The 22,224-nt window shown below is 44.9% G+C and overlaps 1 protein-coding gene across 1 annotated transcript in view; it reads right to left on the reverse strand.

Annotated features, from left to right (window-relative positions):
* Positions 1–9,008: 9,008 nt before the first annotated feature.
* Positions 9,009–22,224, reverse strand: part of LOC147615841 (Acyl-CoA N-acyltransferases (NAT) superfamily protein) — a 45,902-nt gene continuing 32,686 nt past the window's right edge. Inside the window, exon 3 of the mRNA XM_086777988.1 lies at positions 9,009–9,456. Within this exon, the coding sequence (XP_086634114.1) occupies positions 9,227–9,456 (230 nt within the window). The 3' untranslated portion in view covers positions 9,009–9,226. The remainder of the gene's footprint in view (positions 9,457–22,224) is intronic.

Consider the following 22,224-nt stretch of genomic DNA (forward strand, 5'->3'; position numbering starts at 1 on the left):
ACATAAACAAGGTCAACGTCTCTTGCCAAAACCTTCTCTCTGACAAAATGGTAGTGGACCTCTATATGCTTCGTGCGAGCATGAAAAATTACGCTTGGAGTTGAATAATAGCACCACATCACCTTCTTCAAATATCTTGAACTTAGAGTTTTTGTCCATTTGAAGCTTCCTTCTCCATTGAAACACTTCTATTGTCCATGCATTAAACAAGCTCTTTTCATCCAACATTAGGAGGTTGTTTAATTACGTGCTTTTTAGATTCTTTCAAAGTCAGCCCCTCTGCTTTTTAGATTCTTCCAAAGTCATCCCCTCTGTTTACATCAATCTTAAGACTTGTGGCACTAGGAATTCCATGGACACCATTGCCTCCAACCCATACACCATACTAAAGGATGTCAGCCCTATGGTGTTCTTGTAAGTTGTTCTTAATTAACTTTATGTTCCAATCTGTGTAGTTTTTTCTCATGGTCTTGATAAGAATTCCTTTAGGATCCGATTAGTACTCTTCTTGACCATTGGCATGTGCTACGGGCAGTGCTAGTACATTGTTGACTTCTTGTGCTAGTGGCCTATGCTAGTACATTGTTTTCTTGTGTATTACCATGTGCTACTTTTTAGCTTCTTGATCACCTCATTTAAAAAAATGAGTTTCTTTGTCACAAGTTTGATCGGACATCCAAATCTTGTTATGATTACTTCATGGAGAAACTTCTTGTGCTAGTGGCCTATGCTAGTACATTGTTTTCTTGTGTATTACCATGTGCTACTTTTTAGCTTCTTGATCACCTCATTTAAAAAAATGAGTTTCTTTGTCACAAGTTTGATCGGACATCCAAATCTTGTTATGATTACTTCATGGAGAAATTTGGCTACAAAAGATGTCCTGCAATATTTCATTACCTTTGCTTCCACCCAATTAGTGCAATAGTCCATTGCCACCAAGATATACTTATTGCCTATACTATCCTTTGGGCTACTAGTTCGAACCGACCTAAATCTAGTCCTTATTTCTAGAATGGTTCAAGAGGCAATACCAGATTGTGTGGCATTCTATCTAAAGCATCTAGTTGTCATGTTCTTTGGCATGTCACATTCTTTTGCAAACTTGTGAGAATCCTTAATTGTTGTTGGCCACTATATTCCTATCTAGAACACTTTCTTGCTCATCGTTTCTCTTTAAAAATGCCCTCCCATTAACTCCTTTGGTGCACTTTAACACCCGCATCATGTCTGCCTCCTAGTGATTCTCTTGGGGTTGATTTAAGAACCTACTAAGGAGTTGTGTGACCAAATATCACCATGAACGAAGGATTAGATTATTCAAAAAATGAGTCTCTTAGTCACGAGTTACTAAACATCCAAATTTTATCATGATTCCTTCATATAAGAATTTACCTACAAATGATGCCTTTTAATCTTTCATTGCCTTTACTTCTACCAAATTAGTGCAATAGTCCATTATCACCAAGATATACTTGTTACCTATCCTTTAGGTTACTTGGTTTAAAAATGGACCTATAAAGTCTAGTCCTTGTTTCTAGAATGGTTCAAGAGAAATAGCTAGAGAAGTATACGGCACGAAAAAAGTTGCATATAGTTGTTCCTAATAAGAGCAATGGAGGAAAGACTCAATTGGTTGGTAAAGGCAAACATATGGACTGCACACTTGACCAGTTAGTAATTTTATTGCAAAAAATGACATTTACACTCGAGAACGTTGTTAGAAACTTTTACAAATCAATGGTAGATTGAGATCATAGTAGTATCACCCATTTTTTCCAAATATTTGCATAGAAAATATATCTAAAATTACTTTTGTTTTTCTTAAAGTATTAAAGAACTTCGATATGGACCTTACTTTGTAGCACATTTTGGAGGCTCATGGACCTTACTTTGTGAAAGAGAGAAGCTTAGACCTTACTTTGGGAAAGAGAAAAGCTTAGACATATGGACATAGAACAATCTCATTGGCAAGCTTGATGTGGTTTTTAAAAAGAAACATCACATGGAGATAGAATACAAGATGTTAATCCAATGAGGCAACTTATTTAGTGGTAGTAAAGAAGAATAGAAATTAGGTATAAACAAAAGGTGTTAAATCTACTCTTGATAAATCACATGCAGATCCAAGATATGTTGTTAATAATCACCATTTATAAATCAAGAGATAAATTTAGAGCTCAAGTATCATCACATGCAAATCTAAGAAATGTTATGAATAATCACCATTTATAAATCAAGTTCTAAATTTGGAGCTCAAGTAGCATCATAAAATCTTAGCTTTATGAAACTTATTCATCTAGGTAATTACATAAAGTTTAAACACTAATGGTATGTTGGTAAAAAACTTATATATCTAAAGGCAACTACATAAAGTTGAAGTGCCAAGATAATGATGAAGTTCTCTAAGGTCTTTCATCTCATATTCCATTGCTAATTGTTTCTTAATAGTATCTAAACTTTCCAAGTTGCTACAAATGAGTAAGAGATCATGAACATACAAAATGATGAGTACTTATCTTCATGCTTTATGTAGAGTAGAATATGCAGCCATGTTGTGAAAACCATGAGTTGTGAGAAACTTTTAAATTTCATTGTATCATGCCCTTGTTGGAGACCATGTTGTGACTTTTTAAACTTACATACATTGTTTAGAAAGGTGGTACCAACATAGCCATGGGACTATTGCATACACTTCCTCTGGTAATTCTCCATTCAAAAAAATAACTATTATTTAAACCTATTGTCCTCAAGCACTTTGCTTCATCTCTCAACATCGATCCACCGATCTTTGAGCAAAGCATTAATTGACTAGCCTCAATCTATTTGATCCTTGCCAATTTGTTAGCAAACTAATTAGGGTTCTGGCACTCTCACCACCTTAAGAAGATTCATCATCCTCAAGTATGTTGCCTCTTGCAACTATAGTACTTCTCCACAAACAAAAGGAAGATCCATCCATCTTGGCCTAGCATTACTACCACTATCAATAATAATCGTGACCTCTCTAAATCATTTGTTTTAATACACCCACACTAGGAATAAAAACTTCAATAGGTCTTCTTAACCTTCTAAATGGTATCTTCAATCTACCTGACCTTTCAAAGCTTGATCCTTAGCAACATTTTAAACTCAATAATAAATTTTAATGTACCAAATGATAGTTGTGATTGATTGCATTCTTCAACCCTTTAAACAAAGGTCTTTAAATGATAGTTGTGATTGATTGAATTCTCTGACCCCTTAAACAAGGGTTAGTAATACAAAATCCATGCCCTTAAATCATTTTCAATTTACATGTCTAGTTTGTCATCTGGCAAATAAACATATTCATACCAAATGTCCACTTGACAAAGGACCAATCCATTACCAATTGCTAATCTTTCAATTCTGGTAAAAATTAAGTTTCTTGGTCTTTATAGATCCACAAACTAACCATTTTGGCTACTATATCCTCTTGTTGTTGGGTCTCCACTCTCAAGCAACTTTCTCATACACAAAAACACCAATTTCTCACACAATCTCACTCTATGACAAGAGTTCTTGACTTTCCAAACTTTCACAAAGTTGTACATGGTAAACATACCTATAAAAATTATTATTTTTTTATGCATATGCGAGTTCACAACCATTAACTATTAAGGAATCCTATTGGCAGTTGCTTGCTAGCGTGTCAAAGGTCCAACCAACACACACACATATTTGGGCGTCTAATACACCTCAGCTGCCTAAAGTGCTTGTAGACGTTTTGGGCGGTCAGATAGATTAGGCTTCACTAATCCCTTTGTTCTGATCTACACATCGTCTCTGCTCTGTAGAGAAATGAGGACGCGCTTGTTGTAAAGCAACCACTGGAGGACACTTGGGCGCTGCTCGTTTGCCACCGCCTTCTTCCTAGCACATAGCATCCACTACCACTCGGTGGGCTGCGCTTGCTGGAACCAGATCTCCATGGACTCTGTGTGACTGCTTGCTACTGCAACCCCACTCCCTTGCAGTGAGATAGCCACCTGCAAGGTTGGCTACTGCGACAGAAGAAAATGTCCATGCACTCACCATTGGGCTCTTTCACCCAACTTGGCTCAAACCCACAAACCTAGCATTCCGAAGTGCCTTAGACTGGCACTCACTCAAAAAGTGACATTGTGTATCCTCGTGTTGCCAGCATACATTTTGCTTCATCATTAGGGCAGCTGTAACGGTGGTAGAGGCTAGTGTGCAGCAAGAGAGCCTCCCCAAATGAAGAGGGAGGGCTCCAATTTGTAGATTTGGGACTCCCATTAGTGAAAATGGAAAGAGCAGGCTATGATGACAAGTGGAGAGCCACACAATAGCTAAAGTGACGAGTGTGAGGCCACTTGTCTCACTTTGGTCCACTTTTTGTCACATGTCCCTATCTAAGAGATGGGTCCTTCCATAAACTTAATCTCTAAAAATATCCCAACTAGTAGCCCATTTGTCATAGGTACTTTGGCAACTCTTGGTATTTGCTCGATTCCAGACGTAATGACACGAACAGAATTTCCATTCGAGTCACGCCAAAAATAGCAACTCTCCTAAATTTTAGGAGTGTAATCCTTTGTATTTGAGGACAATGCCCCATTCTCAAAGCATGTACTTTCCAAATATTAAGATGCCATGGAGTCCACTAGACCCCTTTTATACTTGGAAATGTCCAGACTGATGATATAAAGTGGACCCCTCTCCAAAGAGAATACCAAAATCCTTGGTAGCTTGCAAGTACCGCAACACGCGGAGTGCTGCCTTCCAGTGAACGTCCAAAGGTGGCTACAAGAAAGCACTAAGAGTTCCCACCACAAATGCACAATCAGGCCATGTGTTGAGCAACCATATCAAGGAACCAACCAATTTCATGTACTCTGCCATTGGATCGGATCCAGAAGAGGAGATGCTAGGATCCATGGAGGAAGTGATGGGCTTACAATCTATCATCCTGAAAGCCTCTAATAACTTTGTAACATACCACTACTGAGAAATGAATATGCCATCTAAGCGCTGAAAATTCTCCAATGCAAGAAAGAAGTGAAGCAACACGAGATACGTCATCTCAAATTCCTTACCAAGGACAACCTTTGTCTAAGCAATGTGCGTTGTATTGTGATGATCAAGTCGTCCACATAGAGAATAACAAGGGTATATAACCCTTTCTCGAAAAGATGTAGAGATTTGTATCAGTCGCCGACCGCTTGAAACCCTTATGTTGAAAGAATGCATCAATCTTCTCATACCAAGCCCTAAGAGCTTGTTTTAAACCATACAAGGCTTCCTTTTTCAGCCTATAGACCATACCTTTGGAGCCAGGAGCCTAAAATCTCGGAGGCTATTCCACATAAACTTCCTCCTTTAGCTCCCCGTTGAGAAATGCCAACTTGACATCCATCTGAAAGATGGGCCAATGAGAGTGTGCAACAAGAGCAAGAACTGTCCATATGGTCGCCATTCGAGCAGTCGCTGCAAAAGTATCATCAAAATCCACACCAGTTTTCTGAGAATAGCCTTTGGCCACAAACCTGGCCTTGTGCTTATCCAGAGTCCAATCCGATCTGTACTTGGTCTTCTAGACACATTTGACACCAATCACCTTCCGCTTTGCCAGTCTAGGAACCAGCTCCCAAGTCTGATTCCGTTCAATAGAGTCAAACTATGGTTCCATGGCCTACTTCCAAGTCAGTTTGGAGAGCACCTTCCTAATATGAGTAGGTTCCTAGTCCTTCTGGATACGTGACATCAATGCATAATTGACACACACGTTCTCCAGAGGTGATGTCGTGGTATGCAGCCGCTCCGATCGACAAGGACTCCCTCCTGTAGGTGAAGACAACCGTGTTACCTCTGAGTCCTACAATGTTTGGTACAAGCAAGCAATTGGGAATACAAGATCTTCCCTCAGAAGTCGAACCCTGCTCCTGAGATGTAGCTTGCGCTGGAGCATCCACCGAAATCTCCTCCTCATCATTGTTGGATGATTCCTCCAGCCTGAGATGTTGGAGGATGTGCCGGTTCAATTCGAGGAAGAGGAACAAGAGGATCCAACGAGGAACCAAGGAGAGGCTGAGTCAAATCAGCCCCTGATGATGAAGAAACCCCCTCTGCACTGAAAGATGAAGTCTCATCAACCACCACATCTCTTCTAACGGTGATCTTCGAAATTGCACGATTGTAGAGCCGATAACCTTTGGATTCTAAGCTGTAACCAACCAAAATATGATGCTTGACTTAGCGTCCAGCTTCCCCCTATCACCATCGGGTACATGAACGAATGTATATGACCCAAAAACCCGAAAGTGTGAAACCAAGGGTTTTCTTCCTAGGTAGGCTTGAAAGGGGGTCTGTCTTGGAACAATAGGAGTAGGCGATTGAGAGAATGTGAACAGCAGTACCAATTGTCTCCGCCCAAAGCTTTTGAGGAAGACTCCGATGTTCCAACGTTGTCCGAGCCATCTCAATCACTGTTTGGTCCACCACGCTATTCTCTAAAGGAGTGCCTATGTTGGCAAACTCCCGTTGAATACCATGGAGGTCACAATACTGGTTAAACTAGGGAGAAGTAAACTCGCCTCCTTTGTTGGCTCGTAATGTCAAGACAGAGTGTCTCAATTGTTTCTCCACCAAGGTTCCACATGTTTCTCGAAAGTTTCATCTTGGATTTGGGAAAATAGGCCAGGTATACATGCTAAAATCATCAACCAAGAGAAAAACATAATTGGCAGAACCAAGAGACGGAGTGCACATCGTGCTGCACAAAAATAAACCACTCGCCATGCAGCCTTCTTTGGAAGTGTACTCGATGTTGTTTCCCTTTAAGACGAGTGACAAGGACCCTCACGTGTGCTAACATCTCACAACCCATCCACCGACTGCTCCCGAAAAGCCTTCCGCAAGGCCTACAAATGAAGATGTCTAAATCTAGCATGCCAAAGATCGCCTATGCGGGTACCTATGTGAGAGTACAGAGCTGTGAGTTTGTAGAGGCCATGGTCCTCTATGCCTTGCCATAGGATCCTGTCAATAAGAGGGTCACGAATGACCATAGAGTCCTCCATAAATTCCACCTTAGTGCCTGATTTGCAAATCTCATGTACAGAAAGGAGATGGAATCCTAAATCTGACACATATAGCACTCTCGAGGTGTACTTCCTCCATTGCTATCCGGAATGAGGGGCATTGTCCCTTCACCAAGAATGGGGACAGTAGAGGTATCTCCAATGGTAACTCCGCCGCGACGTTGCTGCAATGCATCAAGCCAATCCTTATGATAAGTCATGTGTTGTGTGGCACCGCTATCCAAAATCCACTACGGTGAGTGGGAACAAGAAGGAAAAGCCTATTCCACCACTGGATGGGGAGTATCGGACTCGAGATCAATCAGGGTGACGAAAGCTAACTCCTCCACAACTATGGCAGATGAGCTTGCCCCTTTGTCCTTTGACTTCCCTTCCATTCCGCATGCGACTCCGGCATTGTGGCCATAAGTGCCCCTGTTTGGAACAATAATCACAAACCTTCTGGTTGCCATAAGAATTAGGAGCTAAAAATCCCTTCGGTTTAGCATCCTTGGAGTCCTTAGAGGGAGGTGCCCCACCTTTGCCTTTGTAAGGCAGCCCCCCTCTCTATCCAATGAAAGCCTAGTTACCTTTCTTTGAAGAAGAATCCTTGAATCTGCTGTCCTGATCAAGGACCATAGGCACCAGCTCATCCCAAGTAATGGTTTTTATCCGTCCTAAGGTAAGAAGTGAAGAATAGAAGCTCTCATATTTTGGGGGCACCTGAGCAAGTAGCCAGATGGCCGTATCCTCACTGGAAATCTCCTTCCCGCACCCAAAAATCTCATATTACAGTGACTCCAGTTTATTGATGTGATCCCGCAGGGAAGTAGAATCAATGGGCAAAAGCTTCAACATTTGAAGCTCCAGGGAAACTCTCTTCATGGGTGTCTTCCGGTCATAGATGTCGGAGAGTTTCTTCCAAGCAACATGTGCATGGGTATCCCGTTTGATGTGAGCAATGACCGAGGCTTGAGAGTTCAGAAGGATGAATGACCGAGCATGGACTTTAAGCCAATCCAATAGAGCAACTTCGTGCGTAAGGGTATCCCTCGTGTCCTCGTCCTCTACAGCGTCCGGGTTAGGTTGGAGGACCGGGCAAGTGATGAACTCCAAAAGATCGTATGTCTCCAAGACTGCTTCCACCATGACTTTCCAGATGTCATAGTTTGTGCCATCCAACTTTGCATCTGAAGGAAAAGTCAGAAGAGTGGGTATCTAAACCGCCCGAGGTTGAATGAGTGCCATGATATACCCCCTTTGAAAAACACAGACACCAAAACAGCCCAAGAGCTGCTCTCTACACTCATATGGAGGGTGGGCAGGATAGGAAACGAGTGGAGAGGAGAAAAAAATGCAAAGAATGCAGATCTGCCCCTCCGAGATGAAAACGCAAGTGTGAAACACTGCAGGCAGCCGTCAGGTTTCACGTGAAAACGCAAAAAAAATCAGCACCAATCAGCCTCCAATCAGTGATCCCAAGTCTAGATGCCTCTGCTCTAATGCCATGTCAAAGGGTAGCGGAAAGATGTAGATGAATGACAAAACGCTGAAGCACCGAGTGAGATGAGAGAAAACAGCAAAACACTGATGCACTAATCCTCAAAAAAAAGATGGATACAACCAGCCCATAGGCGAGGAGTGGACTCCGTAGGCAGAGGGCTGAAGGGTGCTCACCAGATGACCAAAAAGCAATGATGAAAGTGATGGGGGAGGGCAGCAAATACATACTCTCCATATGAGCTGGCCAACTCCCTCGTAAACTCCTACACGACCTGAAAAATGGTGAAAGTAAGGCATAAATGCCAAAAAGGGTGGGCAGCCCACATCAGAGGCCCAAGAAAAAATAGGGGAAAATAGGGGGGGTGCTTGAGAAGGAGAAGGGCTCCCGTAGACACCAAAATAGTCACCAACAACAGGAGATGATATATGCTAACACTCATATGCTTGAAGAAGTAATATTACCTTAACTGACTCCCCTTGCTAGCCTCAACTAAAACAAAAGCACTTCATCATACAACACAAGATTCACAAACAAAAACCAAGACCAACAAAAAGTAGCTATACCCGGAAGGGTCAGACCTTGCTAACCCTTTTTCTTTGCATGGGAGAAAATCACTTGAATGAAGCTGAACCCAAGGTTGGCGTATCACCTATGACATTTAAGCACTTCCTTTCCGCCTGGTGCTTGGAGGTAATCTCTTCACAAGCAAGTAGCAATCTGGGGGTTCAATATCAATGTAATAATTCTTTATTTTTTCAGTCATTTCAAATCCAAACTTCTGGTAGAAAGCAATGGCTTCCTCATTGTTCGTTTGGACGTGTAAGTAAATATCTTCAATGGACATATCCAGCTGGCAAAGGTCCAAGATGTGCTTCATCAGCTTTGATCCTGCAGTCATCATAGGATAGGGTCAAGAACCAAATTATAGACATTATGTATTCATATAAGGAGAAAGGTGGGAAACGAATTGCAGTATCAAAACTTGAATTCTTACTGTATGTACTTTCTCTCTCCCTCATTGTATCATAGTAGCATTGTACACTAGCACTTATATGCCTGTTTTTTCTTTCAGCTCAAGTAGGTTTTTTTTTCCCCATGATTCAGGACTAGCATATAGGGACCTATATAAGGCGCTCTTTAGTCCCTTGAATAAATCATTTCATTCTTTCATCATTCAACAATGAAACAATGTAGTCTCCATGTGTGCTTGGGTCCTAGGACTTACACATCTTTAGCAAGAGCACTTCATTGTGCTACAGTCCAACAACAGAAGAAGTCATCTTCAGCCATCAGTCCCACATCCTCTCAGCAGATCTAGGTGTGCATATTGCTCCCAAAGTGGCTTCTATGTTCTCCTCAAACCGTATAAGGGTTCAGCTGACGTTTGGTCTAATTCGTCCTTGCATTTGGTATTCCACACTCAATCATCGTCAAGTAAGTTTCTTGTAAAGTTCTCCAAAGTAATAAAGCAAATACTCTTGCTTGTGGGAGGGGGCCCTTAAGTGGGTAGTTGGGACCCAATCTGGTGTCAACACTCTTATATCTACAGCCCTATCTCCTATGTGTAAAGATAAAAGTGGATTGCTTAAGCTCACTAAAAGAAAAGGTATAAAGAAGGCCTAGCTTCATGTTACACAATCATACCGGTTGCATGCTACAAACTAGACATGTACCATGAGGAGGCACCACAAGACATGGGAGACGGACATGTGGACTTTATGGAGGCAGCCATAGTGTAGTAGATGGCAGGTGGCCATCAAAAAACTTATGACTAATAGTCATGGATATTTTTGTGGCCTTTATGACCGGCAACAATAGAGTATTCTGTCATAGGCACTTGCCATGTGTCATTGCCCCAGTGTGTATTATGTCTAAAGATAAGGCTCTAAAGCCTATAAAAGGCACTATACACTTTGAAGCTAATGACATCAATCAATAGAAGATATTATTGAGTCATGCAATAACTCTCTCTTGCTTGAGTAGTCTGTGCACGCCTCTGCTGTATGCCCACCCACCTGCACGCCTCTGCCCGCCTCTGTGTGCACACCTGTAGGCTGCCTCGCTGCCCTGTGCGCAGGCCACCTCGCTGCTCTGCTCTGCCCGCCTCTCTGCTCCACCCACCTGCACGCCTCTGCCCGCCTCTGTGCGCACCTCTGTAGGCTGCCTCGCTGCCCTGTGCGCAGGCCACCTCGCTGCTCTGCTCTGCCCGCCGCTGTAGGCTGCCTCGCTGCCCCATGCGCAGGCCCTTGCTCCCTTTTTCCCACCCACCCTTGCTCATGGATATTTTTGTGGCCTTTATGACCGGCAACAATAGAGTAGCTGGTAAGTAGACATCATGAGCCTATAGCAGTAGCTACATTTACAGTGCAATATGGAAGATTGCCATATGTGAGTGGCCATGGACATGGACTCTTGGGTGATAGTCCATGGGTTGCGTGCTAAGCTCTTCGACCATAGACCACCAATTGTGGCAGGCCGAGGGATGTGTTGGTCATGGACCACCAATTGAGTTAGACCAAAATATGGCTTGATTGTATTGGATATTCAAAGCTTCGTATGTGTGACCCAACTCTTGTATGAGTTTATGTATCTAGTGTCCACATATGTGTGAAAGAGTCCTTAGATGGCTTAGTGTGCTTATGTGTGTGAACGACCTCTTCTAGTTGTTTTATGTGTGGATATGGCAAGCAATGATGTCATAGGCACTTGCCATGTGTCATTGTGTCATGTGCACAGTGTGTATCTACCGTGTGCTATACGCATGCAAGACTAGTTTCGAGGCTTGGGGAAGCTTGGAACTAGGCAGGCTGATTGACGAGCTGAGTTAGGGAAATACTAACGGGCGGGCACCCAAGTATGGACGGGCGGGCGTCCAAGTATGGACGCCCGATGACCAGCTAAGAGCCTATAAAAGGGTGGCCAAGGTTAGTTATTGGGATATAGAGAATCTCGCGAGTTTGTGAGAGCTCTATGGTCTTGGAGCCTGGATCTAGTGCAGACGTGCACCTGCTTTATGCACCCGAGGCCGGCAACAATCTGGAGGCCTGCGAGGGCAGCTTCGTGGCGGTATGGGACGTCGCGAGGAGGAGAGTCTATGATGTGGATGATTTGAGAGGAAGGAAAGCTCATTGGACAGAGTTAATGCAAGATTTTGATTTTGAGATCCGTTATCGGAAAGGGTCCATGAATAGTATTGCAGATGCGCTTAGTCGGATTAGAGAGGTGAATACTTTGTCGTTCATCGAGATTTCTACTGACTTATTTCAGCCATTGAGAGGGCTTTGCAGGACTGATAGTTATTTTGGTCCATTTTGGCAGAAGATCCAGGACGGGAGCTTATTGATTGACCAAGACTCGATGACTGAGCAGTCTACCATTCAGGCTGCAGGAGGCCAGTGGATGATTCGGAATGGTTTACTGTTCCGTAATGGCAAAATTTGTGTACCACAGATCTCGGACATTAGGTCCAAGATTCTGAAGGAGTGTCACGACGCCCCTTCTGCTGGACACCCTGGGGTACACAGGACACTATTGTTAGTGAAACACACTTTTTATTGACCGAAGATGAAAGGATATGTAGAAGATTATGTTCTCAAGTGTCAGATTTGTCAAGCAAATAAAGCTGAACGCTTTAGACAGGCTGGGTTGTTGCATCCTTTGCAAATCCCAGGTAATAAATGGGAAAGTATTTCCATGGATTTTATTACCGGATTGCCAAGAACACATCAAGGCCACGATTCTATTTGGGTTGTGGTAGATCGCTTGACAAAAATGGCTAGATTTTTACCGACCCGGAAGACTATTACAGCTACGCAATTAGCACGGCAGTTTATCGAGCAATTGTTTAGACTGTACGGGATACCGCAGGACATAGTCAGTGATAGGGACTCTAAGTTTACGAGTGATTTTTGGAAACTTGTTTTTGAGAAGTTAGAAACAACTTTGAATTTGAGTTCCTCTGATCATCCTCAATCTGATGGCCAGACTGAAAGAGTGAATCAAATTTTGGAGGATATGCTTCGAGCATATGTATCCAAAAGACAGAGTTCATGGGAGGATTATCTTCCTATGTTAGAATTTGCATATAACAATACTAAGCATACGAGTACAGGGTTTAGTCCTTTCATGCTTATGTATGGTTTTCAACCAAGATCACCTGTTACCGTAGGATTCTCAGGACTTCAGCATGATGCAGCACGTGATTTTTTGCAAGATATGCAGGAAATGTTACAAGTTGCGAAGGAATCTATTAGAAGTGCTCAAGACCGAGACAGGTTTTATTCTAATAGACATCGTTCACCGAGAGAGTTCTCTGAAGGAACGATGGTGTATTTGCGAGTTCCAAAAGATTCCGAGACTTTACGGACAGGTAGATCTCCGAAATTATCCCCTAGATACTGTGGACCATTTCATGTTACACGACGGATTGGTTCAGTTGCATATGAATTGGATTTGCCTTCTCATGTGAAAGTTCATCCTGTATTTCATGTCAGTAGACTTAAGGAAGTACTGGGTGGAGCAGATCAGTTAGTTACTCCTCAAGAAATTATAGATGTCGAGGACATGACATTTGTTCCGCACGAACCTGACAAGATTCTTGGATTTCGTGAACGCAGATTGCGTAATACGCTTATCACAGAATACAAGATCAAGTGGAAGCATTGTGTTGAGGAGGACGCTACATGGGAGACATTGACTACTCTTCAGAGAGATTACCTTGGCTTTTTAGTGAGCTCAAGAGTGAGCTCTTAGAGGAAGGGGAGTATGTCATGTGCACAGTGTGTATCTACCGTGTGCTATACGCATGCAAGACTAGTTTCGAGGCTTGGGGAAGCTTGGAACTAGGCAGGCTGATTGACGAGCTGAGTTAGGGAAATACTAACGGGCGGGCACCCAAGTATGGACGAGCGAGCGGCCAAGTGTGGACGCCCGATGACCGGCCAAGAGCCTATAAAAGGGTGGCCAAGGTTAGTTATTGGGATATAGAGAATCTCGCGAGTTTATGAGAGCTCTATGGTCTTGGAGCCTAGATCTAGTGCAGACGTGCACCTGCTTTATGCAGCCGAGGCCGGCAGCAATCTCGAGGCCCGCGAGGGCAGCTTCGTGGCGGTATGGGACGTCGCGAGGAGGAGATTGGTCGGTACGTCATCCTAGTTAGCTCAGCTCGTGGCTCGGTGGGGACAGCCAAGACTGTGGGCTTGCCCACGGCTGTCATGTTTGGGAGGTGAGTCAGGCCTGCACCCCCTTGCTTGTTTGTTCGTTCGTTTGTTTGCAAGATTCGAGTGTCGAACCATGATCGATCACGAGGGGATCCGTGGGGATTTGACACATTGCCCCAGTGTGTATTATGTCTAAAGATAAGGCTCTAAAGCCTATAAAAGGCACTATACACTTTAAAGCTAATGACATCAATCAATAGAAGATATTATTGAGTCATGCAATAACTCTCTCTCGCTTGAGTACTCTCTCTCTCTCTCTCTCTCTATATATATATAGTGTACCCCGTACTCCACTCACCTCCATAGCGTACCCCCCCCCCACCCCCCCTCACTATATTCACACCCTATAAGGGTTTCTGTTTACCTTCCAGTTCCAGTTTCATTTTCTAGGTGCCAGTAGTATCATCTTTATTTTTCATTTTCTGGTTTTTTATCCAGACATTGTATCAGATCCACCATGATGTAACTTTTTGGTCTCATAGGTCATTATGGCCTTTTGAAGACGTTAATATAACATTTCATTTCATTTCATCATCTCTCTCTCTCTCTCTCTCTCTCTCTCTCTCTCTCTCTATCTATCTATCTATCTATCTATCTATCTATCTATGCACGCCTCTGCTCTATGCCCACCCACCTGCACACCTCTGCAAGCTGCCTCGCTGCCCTGTGCGCGGGCCACCTCTCTGCTCTGCCCGCCTCTGTGCGCACCTCTGTAGGCTGCCTCGCTGCCCTGTGCGCAGGCCACCTCGCTGCTCTGCTCTGCCCGCCGTTGTAGGCTGCCTCGCTGCCCCGTGCGCGGGCCCTTGCTCCTTTTTTCCCACCCCACCCTTGCTCAGGCCCCCAAGGCAGCAACTAGTAGGGGAAAACATGTCGCAACCCCTGGAGGGGAAACAGGATGGTGAGACAACCTTTCACACCCCCACAAAGGCACCAAATGCCTACCGCAGAAGACTGAGGGAAGGAATCATGTCCCCTGACTCACGAAGGATTACGAAGATGGCCCGACAAGATGAGGCCCTTTATGAGGAGATACAGCTTCACATAAGGACAGAGATGAACACCATGCGACAGGAGCTTGAAAAGGAATGGACCGAGCATATGCATGCCCAAAGGAAAGTGATATACGAAACACTGAAGGAAGAGATATATGTCCAATTGACGGGAGAAATGCAAGCCCAAGTACGGGTTGAGATGGAATTAGCCCAAGCCTTGATGGACACGGAAATGAAAAAAGTGATGTAGAAATGGAAGGATGACATGCTCCGAGAGATTGGCACAACAGTTGCATCGTACGAAGGCACTTTGAAGACATGTATGGCTGACTGCGAAAAAGACATCACACACTTTGGAATCATGTAAGGCAAAAGTGGCTATAGGTGAGAAGGAAATGCATTCATGGGCTGAAATTGCCAGTGCCACAAAGAAACAAATTGAGGAAGTCAACCCGTGGATTGAAGTAGTAAAAAAACAGAAGGATACACCAATCAATAAAGTAGAGGTGATGAATGCTACATTGGAAGAGGAAGCCAAGAGACGGGCACGTGCCTTACATGTACGTGTAGTTGGGTGGGAAGATTTAGGGAAATCCCCAAGAGGATGCAAAAGCTCTTGCAACAAAAATTGGAGCCACTGATGTACCCATTACCGGAGCATGGCGAGTAGGCAGAGATGAAACCAAGGCGAAGATATTGATCATCAGGTTTGGTGACTTGGAGAAGAAGAAGGCCTTCCTCTCCAAAAGGATGGCCCTTAAGGGGGAAAAGATTTATTTGGATGAGGACCTTACACCGGCACAGATAGCACACCGGAAGGAACACATGCCGCGTGTGCTTGAGGCAAGAAAAGAGGGGAAATGGACGGTATACAGAGATGGCCGAGTCATCATTACGGAGAGGAGGCCCGCTTGACGGTGCGCCGCCTATGAGACCATGCGATTCACAGTGTGGAATTGCAACGGAGCCCTTAGAACAGATGCAGGATACTTTGAGGATACTTTCAGACACAGTGATATTGCTATGTATACGGATGTTATGAAAAATGGGGAAGAGACAAGGATAAAACTGAAACTGAAATGAGAGCATAACTAGAAGGAAACACAAACCATAGACATACCTTGAGATGAGTGTAGACAAGACACAAGATTGATACTTTCATTGATGTGACACCCACAATATATAGGTGAGAAGTACAAGATAGAGTAGACTGACTTATGGGACAATTATAGAGATGCCACATGGCACACACTTAAGACTAGACAAATGTAGACTAGAGAAATAGTACACCTAGTGTGCACTTATTTCCAACAACGGAGACCCATCAGTGCACAAACAAAGAGGATTCCTGACATACGGGGTTATAGATGGGAACACTGGAACTCTAAAGGGGGAGCGAGCACAATGGACTACTTGATGGGATCTCCTTCATTGATACCTGATGTGCAGGGTTTCACAATTTCCAGTAGGCCCATTGGCATAGCAGCCGATCATGCATACCCGAGTTTCACACTAGTAGGTAGATCCCTGAGAGATGGGCCAGCCACTCATCTACCTAGGTACCCGAGATATCAGTTTACACGTGAGACAATTGGGGTTTACCAAGATGCAGTATCCGATGGCTTGTTCGCTTTAGACCCGCATAGCCCTCTGGACGAGATCACAAGAGGATTGGCAGGTGTACTACATGCATCCGCCTCATATGCGTTTCCCTGCACTATGATCCCTTCCACCCACCCCCGCAGCACTGCCCCACAGAACAGTTGGTATGATGATGAGTGTCGTGAGACACGAGCACAGCTACAGCGTGAGATTGCCATTGGGTCTCACACGCATACACAAGCCACGATGATCTTTCGGCACCTTGTGCAGAGGAAGAAACGAGCCTATCTGGCTAAGCTAGAGGAGGAGATCTACCAACTCTTCCTGGGGAAGGACAGCAAGAGGGCATGGAAGATGTTTCAGGAGAGACAGCCTGGTACTCCGATTACTGCACCTGAGGCATGGCATACTTATGCTAGAGAGCTATATGATGCACCAGGACAGCCCCCCACCCCCCCTCCAGCTAGCATTACCTTTTTTACTATGCGGATGGTGCTAGATGTGATAGACAGGTTATAGAATGGAAAGCCACAGGATCATGATGGGCTAGTTGGAGAGCACTTCTCATATGCACGAGACACTTTGGCTCCGCTCATCGTACATGTGTTTAATCGTGCCATTTGTGAGGGTTTCCCGACAAGCTGGACAGAGCATATCATTGTACCACTCTTTAAGAGTGGGGACCCCATGGTACCAGGCAACTACAGGACGATCATGACTGGTCATTACTTGGCCAAACTATATGGCTCTATATTGGAGTCAAAGCTGAGCCGATGGGCAAAGAGGCATGGTCATCGAGCACATGGGCAGGCTGGCTTCAGGAGAGGATTTACTACCTTGGATCACATACTGACACTTCGGGCACTTATTGAAGAGGGCAGGGCACAGAAGAGAAGGATATACTGCTGCTTTGTGGACTTCCGCAAAGCCTTCGATACCGTACCATGTGCCAGGCTTATGCACAGATTGCATGACATTGAGGTAGCCGAGGATATGCAGTGGGGGATATATGCTTTGTATGAGTCTGTGATAGGCAGAGTCCGAGCTCCTGGGTGGCAGACTATCTGATAGGGTGACCAGCACGATAGGGGTGAAGCAAGGATGCCTGCTTCGCCCACCCTCTTTGGACTGTACATAGAATGCGGTCTCTGATTATGTAGACAGATTGGGAGGCCCAGGAACATGCTTGGCAAGGGTGTTGATACCCATCTTGTTATATGCTGATGATATTGTTCTAATCTCAGACTCTCCAGAGGGATTACAGAAACACCTAGATGCATTACAGGCTTTCTGTGCGGATAGAGATCTGACAGTGAACCTTGGGAAAACCAAGGTTATGGTGTTTAACACCACACAAGCATGGGTGACGAGATCAGAGCCTCAGTTCACTTTCCGAGGGGAGCCGGTACAGTACGTCAAGTCATATGTCTACTTGGGAGTTACTTTCACAGGACCACGTTTCTCCCTGAAGGAGGCAGCAGCAGCTAGATTACTCGAGGGCATGCAGCCTTGGGGGCACTTGAGAGGCAATGTGCACACATACAATTTCAGGAGCCACGCACCAAATTGTGGCTATTTGATACACTTGTCACACCGACCCTCCTGTACGGAGCTCCAATTTGGGGGCCAAGTATACATCACAGATCTCAGAGAGGGACAGATGAGGGATGGAGGCAAATGGAGAGACCACTGATTATGATGATTGCCCGCATGATTCGGAGCAAATCAATAGTACCACATCAGATTGTTCGGGATGAGCTGGGTGCCCCACCAGTAGTAGCCGAGGCCCTATTCCAGGCAGTTACCTTTTTACAGTGGCTATGGGAGCTCCCTCAACAGAGGTGCTCCCGATTGGCATTGACCTCATCCATACAATTGGCAAAGGATGGAGATACTCATTGTTGGTACGCTCATATGAGATGATGGTTTGACCTACATGGTTTGCGGATAGAGGCACTACCACCCTTTCAGTACAGTTTGGATTGTCCATTTTTGGATCTCACCCGCTCAGAGCAAAACCGCGTGATCAAGATGGATATCATCGATTCATCAGAGTGGACACAGAGAGGACATGGACTAGCCCCCTTGAGCCCTTAGGCACAAAAATGGCTCATTACAAGAGCCATTTTCTACACCTCTCACCAGATGATTTTACCACCCGCCCGGCGTACATGGATGTACACCTATCACATGGGATACGTTGTGCCATTGGACAAATCCGGACCTCTTCACACCAGCTGCGGATAGAGACAGAGCGATATGTGCATCAGATCCTGGATGACTGCATTTGTCAGCTATGCTACCAGGAGGTAGAGACAAATGAACACTACATTTGCCGATGTACAGTCTATTATGAGATCTGAGGGAGATATCACTGCCTGTTCCGAGAGGCTTTGGGACCATTACGCAAGATCATAAAGTTTGAGAATCAGAGATGCCTGGGATTGTTTCTACTTGAGCTCAGGAGACACAGAGAGACCCTCTTAAACCAATCCCGAATTACCCATTGTAGGGCTATCACAAAATTCCTTACAGCTTCTATTTTTCTATTGTTCATGTGTGGCATGTGGAGCCTGACATGACATACATGTATGGCTAGTGTAGCCTGACATGGTGTGTTTGTGTGGCATATGGAGCCTGACATGACAGTACATGTATGGCTGGTGTAGCCTGACATAATAGTACATGTGTGGCTAGTGGGGCCTGACATGGTGTACATGTATGGCCATGGAGCCTGACATGATGAAAGTCTCTGGGACTAGCTATCTTGGAGATCTTGTGTATTTATGTTCTGGGAAGGTTCCGGAAGGATCATGAGCCCTGGACATTTTATCGGATACAACTGAGCAGATGGGTGTTTCTTCCAATATAATTGCACTCGTGTGTGCATGACTTTTATTTTATCTTTGGATGACTTGTCTTGTTTGCCTGGACAATGCCTGAGATTTCTGCCTGTGCTGTCCATGGGGCCGGGAATGCCTAAAAACTCTGTGGACGTGTATGTGCACACCTGTTTGGGACTAACAAGTGGTCTATATGTGTTTTGCACAGGTGGTAAGTATTCCCAAAAACTCAATTTGCAGCTCTATGAGTTCACATGTTAACAATTATGGGTGTGGGTTCACACTCACTTATAAGTGACCGGACAACTTCATGCGCCTGCAGCCGCCTAATGGTACAGCCGCCTCCTCAAGTGCAGCCGGTACAACCGACAACAAATCTGCAGCCGACTGTCATGGTCCTGCCTTGAATCCAACGCAACTGTCAGTGCCACCTATCTCTTGACGAACGCCCCAGCTACATTTAACCGCATGATGATGCGTATTTTCCGGGATTTGATTGGAAAGTGTGTGTTCATATTTCTGGACGACATACTCATATTTTCAGCTACAGTTGAGCAGCATGACATTGATGTGGAGAAAGTCCTTAAGTTGCTGGAAAGCAACGAGCTCTACGTCAATGAAAAGAAGTCAAAATTTTATTACTTGGGATATATAATTAGTGCTGAAGGCATTCGACTTGATCCGGCTAAAGTGGCCGAGATTGTTAACAGGGAAGTACCTCAGACAACCTATGACATTAGATCATTTGTGGGTATATGCCAGGCATATTCCACCCACATCGACAAGTTTTCTGACCTCTTGGCAAATCTCACCGATCTGCTAAAGGGAGTGAAAACAAGAAGGCAAAAGATTCGAATGACTCCACGAGCGTTGGAGGCATTCCAGAACCTCAAGGTGGCTTTGTCAGAAGCGCCTTGTTTAGCACTTGCCTCGTGGGACGAACCATTTCAAGTGATCACCGATGTGAGTAACATCGCAATCGGAGGTGTATTGCAACAGAATGGTCATCTAGTAGCTTACATGTCTCGTAAGTTACTGCCCGTCGAGAAGAACTACTCAGTCTATGATCGTGAACTCCTAGCTGTAATACAGGCCTTGAAACATTGGAAACATTTCTTGTATGGCTGTGACTTCAAGGTTCGCACTGACCATCAGGCATTGCGCTGGATTCAGACGATGCCAAGTGCACAATGGAGTGATCGACAACACCGCTGGAGTTAGATATTCCAACAGTTCGGTGGTATGATTGAGTACCTTCCAGGAAAGGCCAATCCAGTGGCCGATGCTTTGAGCAGGAAGGGACAAGTGTCTATGGTTTAGACCACTAGACTTGACCTTGTTGGTACAGGACTAGAGGACATGAAGCACACGTACTCGTTTAGCAAATTTGTTATGCTTATTCCTTGCAGGGCCAATGTGACTGCCGAGGATGTTGCCCAGTTATTCATTCGGCATTGGTACCCGATTGCCGGGATTCCTAGAACCATAGTGTCAGACCGAGATGCCAAGTTTACCAGTCATTTTTGGAGGGCATTGTTTGATAATTTTGGTACTAAGCTGAATTTTTCCAGTGCATTCCACCCACAGACAGATGGCCAGACAGAGATATACAACCAGTTGACCTTTGATGTGCTGAAGTGTTATGTCCACGATCAGCAAGGTAAGTGGGAATCATATTTGCCTTTAGTTCAAGCTATTTTGAATGACTCTTTTTCTTCAGCTATTGACAGGACTCCATATGAGGCAGCGTTTGGAAGACCTTTCCAATCGTTGTTAACCAGGACTTCGTCTTCAGTACCGGAGACGAACAGAGTGACGGAGTCTTACCAAGAGATCCTAGAGTCAGTAAAAGACAAATTGGCTAAAGCGCAAGAGGCCTACACTCGACAGGCCAATAAAGACAGAAGGGATATGAAGTTTTCGGAAGGAGATTGGGTTTATCTTCGGATAATGAAGCAAAGATTGAAACAGGTGGGCAAGCGATGCCCAAAGTTGTCTTTCAGGAGCTTCGGACCTTTTCCCATCCGGAAAAAGATTAATGAGGTGTCTATGCAGTTAAAGCTACCTCCGAGTTGGACTATGCACGATGTATTTCATGTCAGTTGGTTAAAGCCATATGCAGGTCCACCCCCTTCAGAGGTCAAAGACGAAGCGGAACCAGACATTGTGGATGAAGCAGAAATTACGGTTCCAGAACAGATCCTTCTACACCGTTTCAAGCAAGTCTCAGGCCGAAGACTACGACAGGACCGAGGAACCCATGAAGCGGTATGGCTCAACAAAGAGTTTTTCGAAGACTATCCGGCGTTATTGACAGATTATTTGGAGGCTATGCAGCTTCCGTCAAGTTAAGCAGAAGGGGATGTCACGTGCATCCCGCACTTGGATGCCACGTAGACATTTCTGTACAGAAGGTGAAGGACATGGGATGGTGAACTGGTCCCATGTGAGCCCAGTCCGGGACGAGTCAGCCAGGGATCCATCTCAGTCATCCGAGGTCAGGTGTGCATTGTCCTGCACATGAGTCCAAGGTCAGGTGTGCACTGTCCTGCACATGAAACAGTGCCAGTCCGCGCTGTGAGCCTCCCTCTGGAATGATGTTAGTTGTTTTGTATGTTTGGTCTGCCACCAGATATAAGACAACTGTGTAGATGTAGGTAGGCAGCAGATCTGGACACAGGGAAGGCTTTGGGCCACCCAAAAATGGGGCTAAGCAGCCCCAGGACATGTCCACCAGCCCAAGGAAGGGCTGGGCAAGCTGTCGGCCAGCCCAAGGAGCGGCTGGGCAGGCTGTCGGCCAGCCCAAGAGGGCTTGGCCAAGCAGCCGACTGCCTCTTGGGCCAGCCCAGCAAGTTGGCTAGCCCTTAGGGCAGCCTGGACTGCAGGCGGCCAGTGCCCAGGCACTGCCCAGCAGCGTGCGCTGGACTGGACAGCAGCCCACAGGGGCAGCCAGGGCAGTCCAGTGTGAAACGTGGCACTTTTAGCATTTAATAGTCTTAA

Source organism: Cibotium barometz, chromosome 39 (assembly GCF_041138505.1).
Source record: "Cibotium barometz isolate CiBa-2024 chromosome 39, ASM4113850v1, whole genome shotgun sequence".
NCBI classification, from domain to species: domain Eukaryota; kingdom Viridiplantae; phylum Streptophyta; class Polypodiopsida; order Cyatheales; family Cibotiaceae; genus Cibotium; species Cibotium barometz.